The sequence below is a fragment of the Pundamilia nyererei genome, unplaced genomic scaffold (assembly GCF_000239375.1).
Source record: "Pundamilia nyererei isolate P.nyererei 1_Seehausen unplaced genomic scaffold, PunNye1.0 scaffold00104, whole genome shotgun sequence".
Classification (NCBI taxonomy): domain Eukaryota; kingdom Metazoa; phylum Chordata; class Actinopteri; order Cichliformes; family Cichlidae; genus Pundamilia; species Pundamilia nyererei.
Window position 1 is genome coordinate 493,221 of NW_005187505.1, and position 9,576 is coordinate 502,796.

A 9,576-nucleotide genomic window follows, 5' to 3' on the forward strand; every position below is an offset into this window, starting at 1 on the left:
CTTGCAACAAGGGCATGAATTCAGACTCCTTTGCTGCAGGTAGTTGCAATGGTCTTCAACTCTCATCTTCTATACTATGAGGCATTGAACCATTTTAGCTGAATCACTCGCTCCTGCTTTGCCTGTGAAATATCTTTCCCTAACGTGCTAACCTTTTGGGGAGTTGTCTTCTTACAAAGTTTGCTTAGAAACTGTTGGGAAACAATGTGCAGTATATACTGGGCTATACAAATAAAGTTCACTCTGATTTACTCTTATTTATAAATTCTACACAGCCAAGGTCTACCACATATAGTCGGACTAGCCTTTGGCGCAGGTATAAAGATGTAAAAGTAGTAAACTTAGTTTCAGTACAAACTGCTGTACAAACAGGCAAAAAAGTGGATGAGCATTCAAACAAGACGCACGGACATCAACATCTGTGGTCGTAAATAAGTGACAACTGTAACAACAGGAAAGGTGGCATCTGTATTTGTAGCCATAGGTGACTCATGTAGTTTGAGTTTAGCTTTAATACTATTCTTAATATACTTCAGATCGGTATTAAGATGGAAAACCACCAGTGAGGTTTTTTTTGGGGATGTTAAAAAGGCAGTAGATGCACTCATTGCAAAGACATACAGATATCGGAATCACCCGTGTATTGAAGACAAGAACTGGAGATCCCCACAGTAAAAAAACAAAACCGAAAAAAACAAAAAAAACAAAAACATGAACTACAATGATCTCATAGAAATTTTCCTCCAACGATGCAGTGCCAGTATTATTCAAGTATGAAAAAAAGTACTTACAAGGCAAGGCGATGTATTGAGATTTAGGAGGGTGGAAAAGAAAATGGAAATCACACGAAAGGCTTATTGTTGCATATATAATTGGCCACTTTGAGACGAAAACAGTAGGTACAAAATGAATGACAACACTTTTCTTTTTGGACGGGGTTGGAGATTGAAGAGTGCACAAACCGATGACAGATATCCAAACTGAATGCTTAATTCATGGCTAGTAGACCTCATTTTTCCCCTCTTCTTCACATAACTGCCACCCCCACGTGTGCAGAGCCCCGCTTGTCCACATTAAGAAGGATTTAGAGTGTCCACAGTGGATGTTTTCCTCCTGCTGACAGCTAAAGGCGAGGGCTGCTGACTCTGGCTTGAGGCGGTGAGGAAGACTCAAATGGTTAAGGTGCTGGATGCACGGAAGTAGGAGAGGAACTTGAAACAGAGGCTGACCACAAAGTACCAGATGTTTCTGGCCATCTGGGAGCGGGCGATAAACACCCTCCAGATGAAAACGATCAGCAGGGTGTTGAAGGTGTAGCGAATGTTTCTCAGTCTGGAAGAAGACAAGAGGGAAGCAGATTAAAGACTTAACATACAAGTTCTTAAAAAGCTTAAAGATGTAAATGAGATGATAAACAAGGAAGCTTGTGCATATGTTTTCCTAATTAATTATCACAGTGAAATTCTTCCAAAAATAGAATGATAACTGGTGGGGAAACACATACTTGAATCCTGTACTTTTGAAGGCTTGTTGACTTACTTTCTCAGGTGCTGCCTGGCAGCAGGAATGTCAGACATGTCTTCGTTCAGGACATACTTCTTGGTGCCGATGCAGTAGTTCTCAATGTACTCAGGCCAGTTCAGCTGGCGCACATCAAAGTTAAATGTCTGCAAATAAGATGGCAGAAGTTGAAAATGCTAAAAATCGAAACTGAAAATAAAAAAGCTGCTATTTTTGTGACTAAAAGTGCATGTTCACAAGTGTTTTCTGTCTTGAGCTCTGTTGCAGTTGTGCATGATGTGCTCAGCTCATTTACTTATTTACAAGTAGAAATACCATTATGTACTGAGAAGGTCATGGATTCATTTTTGGAGTCAGTGTTATCTATAAAATTTAGGCTCCATGTGCAGCTGCAAAAAGGAGCATTTTTATGGAAGCTTCTTTCTGCAACTAGGTTGTTTTGTTTTTTTAAATCAATCCATAAAGTCAAAGTTTTGGGTTATTATCTCAAAATGTTTAGGTAATGAGAAGTTCAATTTGTGAGATAATAACTTGAAATTTCGATTAAGCCCCGACTGTTTTTTCCCCCTCAGTGGCATAAAAAGGCTTCCATAGCGGTGTTTCACAAACTAAACTTTATTTATACAGTATGCTTCTTTCAAGGTGGTGCTGCTATAAAACTAATAAAGTAAAACATTAATATTAATCCAAGCATAATTAAAAACAAGCATGCAAGTTAAAAACCCATTAAGACAACTTCCCTATCCACCGCAAAAGTAATAAAGTAAAATAAAATTATGAAGACCAAAAAGTTTAAACCAATAAAATAACTAGATGGTGAGGTAAGTTCTGAATATTATTATTATTCAACACCTGCATCTTTATGTGACCCTAAAAGGTGTATTATTGGTCCAAAATTTGCACCACGTACATGGTTAACCCTACCTTCCTGTCCTCAGGGGTTAGCTGGCCCATCAGCATGTTCATGTTCTCAGAGTTCCACTCCCAGTCCTGGCTGCTGAAATACTCCAGCAGGCTGATGGCCTTGTGCAGGCGATTGAAGATGCGCATCATCCTACAAAGACGGAGGAGGTGCAGATTACAACAGGCACAAATTAATTTCTCTTTAGGCTAAAAGTGGGATTAGAAGGACGCTGGTCTTACTGCGGCTTCTGCCCGGAGAGGCGCAGGAAGAGGTCGTAGATGAAAGCGGGGAACTTGTGGCTGACCAGGATCCAGTACTGGTTTATCAGGTAGTTTGAGGTGATGTTGGCGTTGGGTCTTCGGAAAGCCTGCTCCAAGGGGTTTCTCTTAAAGGAGGACATCACGTGGTGCTCTGCAAATCAAGATAATTGAGGAGGATTAGTCTCAGTGCCGTATTCACCTCTGAGCAGGAAACAAAAACAGCAGGAAACTGGTTACATTAATGAACGTTTATGCACCACCAGGAAGTGACCCGAGTTTCTTTAAAAAAAAAAAAAAAAAAATTAATATAATGGTGACAGAAACCCAAGGCCCCTTGATTTGTGGCGGCGATCTGAATATTCGCCTGCGGCCGGATTTAGATAGCTCTAATAGAAGAATGCCGGAATCAAGTACTTTGTATAAAAGAGTCTCTGCGCTTTTTGAAGAGGTAGGACGTAAGACGTATGGAGAAATCGTTTCCCTACATGGAGAGATTATTCTCATTACTCAGCTCCACATTCCCTTTACATGACGTTTGGAAACGATAGGGATAAAATCCAATCATGCGAGATGGGTACAATAGACATAAGTGACCATGAACCACTGTATCTGACAATTGATTTAAACGTATACCCCAAAACATCAACTTGAAAATTGAACTCATCTTTGCTTAAAGATGTAACATTTAAGAAGTAATGAAAGAACTCAAAGATTACCTTGAAATAAATGATAACGGAGAAGTGTCACCTCCAATACTATGGGATGCATTAAAAGCTAAGAGGGGAGATCATAGCATTCGCCTCTTTTCAGAAAAAAAGCAGACACAGGACGATATACGCAGAACTCTTCACGTAATAAATCAGATACAAACATCTAAAAGTAAAGCCATGCTTATGAATATCGATGCGGAAAAAGCTTCTGACTCTGTAAATTGGGACTTTCTTTACAAAGTCTTGACCAAATTTGGCTTACATAATAGAATTATTGATACGGTGAAGGCATTATATACTAACCCTACTGCAAGAACTTTTATTCGCATTATACTTAGAACCTCTGGCACAATCAATCAGACAAAACAAAGACATCAAGGGAATAAACATTAAAGAACAGGAACATAAGCTTGCTTGCTATGCAGATGACATATTAATATACCTAGAACAGCCTACAAGCTCCCTACCTGAACTAATGAATCTATGCCAAAAATTTGGGAAACTTTCTGGGTATAAAATTAATATGACCAAAACTCAAATACTTAACTATAACTATAGCCCCCCAGCTCACTTGGTTGCTCAATAGAGTTGTCATACCTAAAGACTTAACTAAATTATTTGAGGAGAATTTTGGTTCCCTGCAAAAGAGAATAGTAGATGATATCAAACGATGGGACATGATTCCCTTTCTAACTTTATACTCACGAATTGAATCAAAATGAATATTCTGCAGAGATTACTATATTTATTCCAAACACTACCGGTACAAATTGATCAAAGCCAATTTAACGAACGGGACAAAATTATATGGGGAAGGAAGAGACCAAGGGTTTGTTTTAAAACTTTACAATTACAAAAAAAGACAGGAGGATGGGGGCTGCAGTCACTAAAAAAAAACAAAAAAACAAAAACAAAACTATTTTCGGGCTGCTCAGTTGAAGACTGATTAACTGGTGTGATATAAGCTATAAAGCACATTGGAAAAATATTGAGGAGAGCATGTTTTCTTTTCCAATACAAGCTGTCCTGATGGACTTAAACATTCAAAAATATATAGACAAGGTCTACAACCCTTGGGTGAAATGTAAACTTAATGTATGGAGAAATGTTGTGAGGGAATTTAAATTGGAACAGGACTTGGCTTTATTTAAATGTATGCGTACGACTCTGATTTTGTCCCAAAAAAATTGGACTCACGTTTTAAAAGTTGGTCTGCTAAAGGATTACCTACATTCGATAGTCTGATTAAAGATGGGAACTTAATAAGTTTTGATACATTGAAACAAAAATACAATCTGGAAAAGCAGGATTTTTATTGATACTTGCAAATAAGACATTATATAAAGACAACAATCAGAGTGGCGTCGAACACTAATGTAGATTTGATAGCTATGCTTAAAAAGGCATATAGTGGCAACGTCAATAAAAAACACTTTTCCTTTTTGTATACATTTCTTACAAATAAGCTTTCTCACTCAACTGAATATGTGAAGATATTATGGGAGAAGGAGGACTCAAATATGGGAACGTGGAATCCACTTCCTCACGAAGATGGAGGGAATTTGGATGGAAAACTATGATAAGGTTCTTATCACCCCTTGCCAAAAGACTCATTATGACGGGAATCCCCCTGTATGTTGGAGAAAATGTGGACACCAACGAGCACACCACGCTCACATAATGTGGGACTGCCCTTTGATCAGGACTTACTGGAAAGACACTCATGAAACACTACAAGAAATTTTCAACTGTACATTCCCTTTTGGAAGGAAAACTATTTTTTTTGGATGTACGCCACAGGAATGGTTTAAAAAAAAAAAAAAGATAAAATGTTTACTCAGTGCCTTGCTAGTTGCAAGTAAAAAATGTATAACAAAGAAATGGCTATTACAAGATGTACCAACTTTATCATTGTGGTGGGAAATAACACTAGAGATTTATAGGATGGAGGAGTTAACAGCATATGTGAATAACAGTAAGTTGGTTTTTGTCGTGCTGGGATAAGTGGGTCCAATACACTAATATACATAAGCGAATTTAATTCTCAAATTTTAAAATCAATAATCTGGCAACTGGTCACTCCCGATTGTTCAGTGTTTCTCTTTTGTTTGGTATTTTGCAAATTGTGTTAATCAATGCCTGTAACCAGCATCGTAAACTGTAAAACTCAGACAACAAAAGAAAAAAGACAGCAGGAAACTTTTGGACTGTGTATTTTAATTCAGTTTCAGGTCAGACTGAGGTTTAAGTAGGAGAGGGTTTATTTCCAGTTTACAGTTGCATGCACTTCTCCAGCATCCTTTACTTTAATGAGCCTTCTCATTAAAGAATTGCCAGGAAAAGGGTTCTTAACTCTATTCATTCATCCATCCCATTTTAATAATTAATTTGTACATTTGTTTCATGAATTATTAGTTTACTTTCTGACTGCTTTTACACTTTGTTTTTAATTTTTGGCAGTCTTGGTCCTCCATATTCGAGCTCTATGGTTCAAATGGAAGCGTGCTTTTCAGAGGTAAACAAAGAAAATAAAAGGTCCTTTGAGGACAGGGTTTTAATACAAGGATCAAGACTTCCAGAAACTCAGCTGGCCTTAATCATGGCATGACCCTGTTTCCTCTGGAGGATGTCAGGCAGAAAGTGACCATTCAATGATTTCCCCACTGGGCAGCGTGGGTGGCTCCTCCTCTTCCTCCTCTCAGCATCCAGCGGCGGCCAGCGGCAGGAAGCAGCCATGTGACCACAGACATTACATCACATGGCATGCAAATGAGGCCTTGTAAGGTTTGTTTCCATGACAACAATAATGTAGTGGTTCCAGGGACCGAGATGACCAGATCCGAGGTGACAGCCAGCTGTGGCCTGGCTCCCTGCAGCCTGGTTGGAAGCACCGTGGCAAACACTGAGCTGCTCTCAGAAACCTGGGACACTTGTGATATAATTATTTAAAAAAAAAAAACTGAGCTGCACTAGAGTACTTCTTTTCTTAATGTCATATTTATCTAAAAAAAAAAAAAAAAAAATCAGTTTTCTCTGAGGGGATGTCCAGTGTTACTGGGGCTCTTCTGATCCTCTTGTTTTAAATTGGCTTCATTTCTAGCTCTCTTCTGGCCCAGTGAGAGCGCAGAGTCCACACTTCCTCTTTCATAACGCGATGAGTCGCAGTGATCAGACCTAATCCCGCCGCGAGCCATCTGGTCACGATTTCCTTGGTGAAGAGAGCGTGCTTGTTAATCTGAGGGTCACTCGACATCCTGCCGGCCGGATATCCACACCCAGAGGGCAACGATGTGAGTTTTTTTACTCTTCACATGGAATCCAAGCAGATGCAGTCATTTAGATAATCTTTTTCCTAAATTCTGTTAATTCGTTTTGAGACATAGACTTTTAAAATAATCGTTAACAAAAATCAACTAGAAAGTATGAAATAAAACACTTTAATCCGCCTTCAGACACTAAATGTGTTTACTTTTCAAACATATTGCAAACAAGCTTTAAGATTAGCCTGCATCATTCACTCGCCACCAAATCCATCACAAACTTAATTTTCCGCTTCTTGCCAGCAGGTGGCAGACTCCCTCCTCTTGAAGCCTCCACCACAAACATCACAACTACATCACAGACACATTATGTCACAACACCCGAGTATTGATTTATGACGAGGAAAGCGAACACAGACGACAGTGTTGCGGGATGCCGGCAGGCAGACAAAAACAGCTCTATAAATATCCGCCTGCAGTGACAGGTTTGTGTTACCGCACAGCAAAGAGGGTACCTACCGATCTCTCCCCAGTGAAAAGGGTTGATGCCGCCGGTCGTGCAGTTGTACACCAGGGCCGTTTTAGGTCTGCAAAGTGTGGAAGATGAAGGTCATAATGATGTCTGTAGAAGGCATTTGGTGTATAATTCCAGCTTATCTGTTTGTGTGGTGAAACTGTGCTGATATAAAAGGCTGATCTTATATTTAAAACTGTTATTCACCAGTGTTTTTAACCCTTACAGTGCACATAAAATAAGTACATAAGCCTGGTATTGCACAACATTCCAAATGCATGTACATTACAAAATTCGAGAGGTTAAGTGTTTTCATCAGCCTCTCTTAGCAGTCTGAAATGGGTGTGGATGCCGCATATTTTCTCTGCACTCTGTTTCCCGTATGGAAAATCTGACCCTCTGAGTTTTGGTAAGACTGCAGCGAAGCAATGAGTCAGACACTCCCTGGGAAAAACATCTGGCACGGCGTGGAAATGACACACTTGAGTTTACTAGTGTCTTCTTGTTAGTGCCAAAATAAATTTGGTAAGAATCAACAGAAAAATCTTTCAAAATCTGGCATTTAACTGATTTTCCCAGACCATTCTGGATTTTTTGTGACAAGTTCTCAGTGCAATTGTTCTCTTCACATCAGGGCCAGGTTTAGATTTACACTTACAGCTTCTTTTATCACCTCAGGCTGTTATAAAAGTACTGAAGTATTACCGTTACTCTGACGCTCACTAACAAGACACACAGGAAGACCGCGACAACAGGTTTGTGTTGGGCTGCTGGTGGAAATAGCTGCACAAAGAATGTATGCAACTCTATTTTTAGAGTCACTGTTAAAGCATCTATCCAGGTGCTTGTGCCTGAACTATATTTGGTGTTCATAGAGTATTACCCCCACTCATAACAGATGTCTTCTGTCCATGTCACAGTTTACCGAGGCCAAGTAAAACAGAGTAACCTGGGAGATTTACTCTATATACAGACGTACGACATATTCAGACATAAAACTATGCAGAATATCTAGAAAAGGGACAAGAGATTGGGTTTCTGAAGCTTTCTAGCTTCTGCTTTGACTGGCCAAACTTGCCTGAGCAGGCAAGCAGCTATTGTCATATGATCATAACTTTAAGTTTATTTGCTTGCTTTGCCTTTTGTATTGAGCCCAAACATCTGCAGGTTACAGCAGAAATCCCCACAAGTTGGCCGTTGTCCCTATACCTAAAGTGCGCTTGGAAACTACAAGTTTTTAATGGAAAGCCCTCAACGTATGCATTATGGCAAATGGAGGATATTTTAAGTTTAGGGACTGAGTTTTGGGGTTTGTTTACTCACCTGTGTACAGCAGTGTACCAGCCAGCAGCCAGAGTGAGGCTGATGACCACATCCACAGGGATCAGATCTGCCACCGCATCGTTGTTGGCCCTCATGGTGCGCAGGATACCCTTTCCCGCCTTATCACAGGATGACATCATCTTAAAACTCCAAATCTTGCCACTGCAACCAAGAGCTTTGAGATTAAAGGGTAACATGTCTTACTTACAGCTATAAAGACGCCGCTTGGCCCGTTGAAGTTGTCGATCCAACCCTGAGGCATGAAACGGAGAAGAAAAGAAAAACAGCAATGAGACTGAATCAACATTAATTGATTAATTCCAACAGCAGCACACGTGTGGTTGTGTTTCTGTGCACTAAAGCAGCTGTTCGGGGTTATGTTACTTCCTGCGGTGGGAGAACAGAGAAGCGGGGATTGTCGGCTTCAATTAGAAACCATTAAAAATGGATGAAATCACTGGTAATAGACTGCAACAGTCTCTAATGTGCGGGGCTGTGGATTCATTATGTGGGCAGAGCTAAGCCTTATCCTCGCTCTAATAATATGTTCTGGTGCAGATAAGGTGCACAGAAGAAGAGCAGGCCACTGGGGCCAGGGGTGTTTTTAGCGTGGCGATCGGCTGTCGGCTTCACGCCAAGCTGAAGACGGAGATGCAGCTTTTATTTTGCACAGCGTGTTGGGTTAAATGGGACATTTCTAAAAGCACAGACTCCCAGAATGACAGGCGCATACTGGGGTTATAAATGTACACAACACATCGACACAAACACGCTCTGCCCATCCCCCACCCGCCTCACAGCGCCTGCTGGCACGGGCTGCCAAGGCGATTGCAGGGCCAAGCGTGAGTAAGGTCTTTTGAAGAGTTGCTGCCAGGCCGAGTTTAAAACTGCAGGCAGAGCCAGAAGCTACCAACAGTCCCACTGCACAAACACAAGACCTACATTTCCTGGCTCCACATAAACAAGGACTTTCCTGTGTCGGTCTGGTATTTGTTTTCTTTTCATGCTGCATCATCTCTTCAGAGCTAGTCCTTCAGATGAACTCATGTTTTTTAATTGGGAAGAATCTGAATAGGCTGTTAGA

At 40.4% G+C, this 9,576-nt stretch overlaps 1 protein-coding gene across 3 annotated transcripts in view; it reads right to left on the bottom strand.

Moving 5' to 3' along the window:
• Positions 1-853: 853 nt before the first annotated feature.
• Positions 854-9,576, bottom strand: part of LOC102205266 (fatty acyl-CoA reductase 1) — a 57,384-nt gene continuing 48,661 nt past the window's right edge. For 2 of the 3 annotated variants that reach the window (XM_005740817.2, XM_005740818.2), the window contains exons 6-12: positions 8,701-8,745; positions 8,493-8,611; positions 7,175-7,242; positions 2,665-2,836; positions 2,446-2,575; positions 1,540-1,667; positions 854-1,332 (exon numbers count right to left, since the gene is read on the bottom strand). In XM_005740817.2, the coding sequence (XP_005740874.1) occupies positions 1,170-1,332; positions 1,540-1,667; positions 2,446-2,575; positions 2,665-2,836; positions 7,175-7,242; positions 8,493-8,611; positions 8,701-8,745 (825 nt within the window). In that variant the 3' untranslated portion in view covers positions 854-1,169. Of the gene's footprint in view, positions 1,333-1,539; positions 1,668-2,431; positions 2,576-2,664; positions 2,837-7,174; positions 7,243-8,492; positions 8,612-8,700; positions 8,746-9,576 lie in introns of those variants that run through there. The other variant, XM_013912839.1, reaches the window with a different exon arrangement.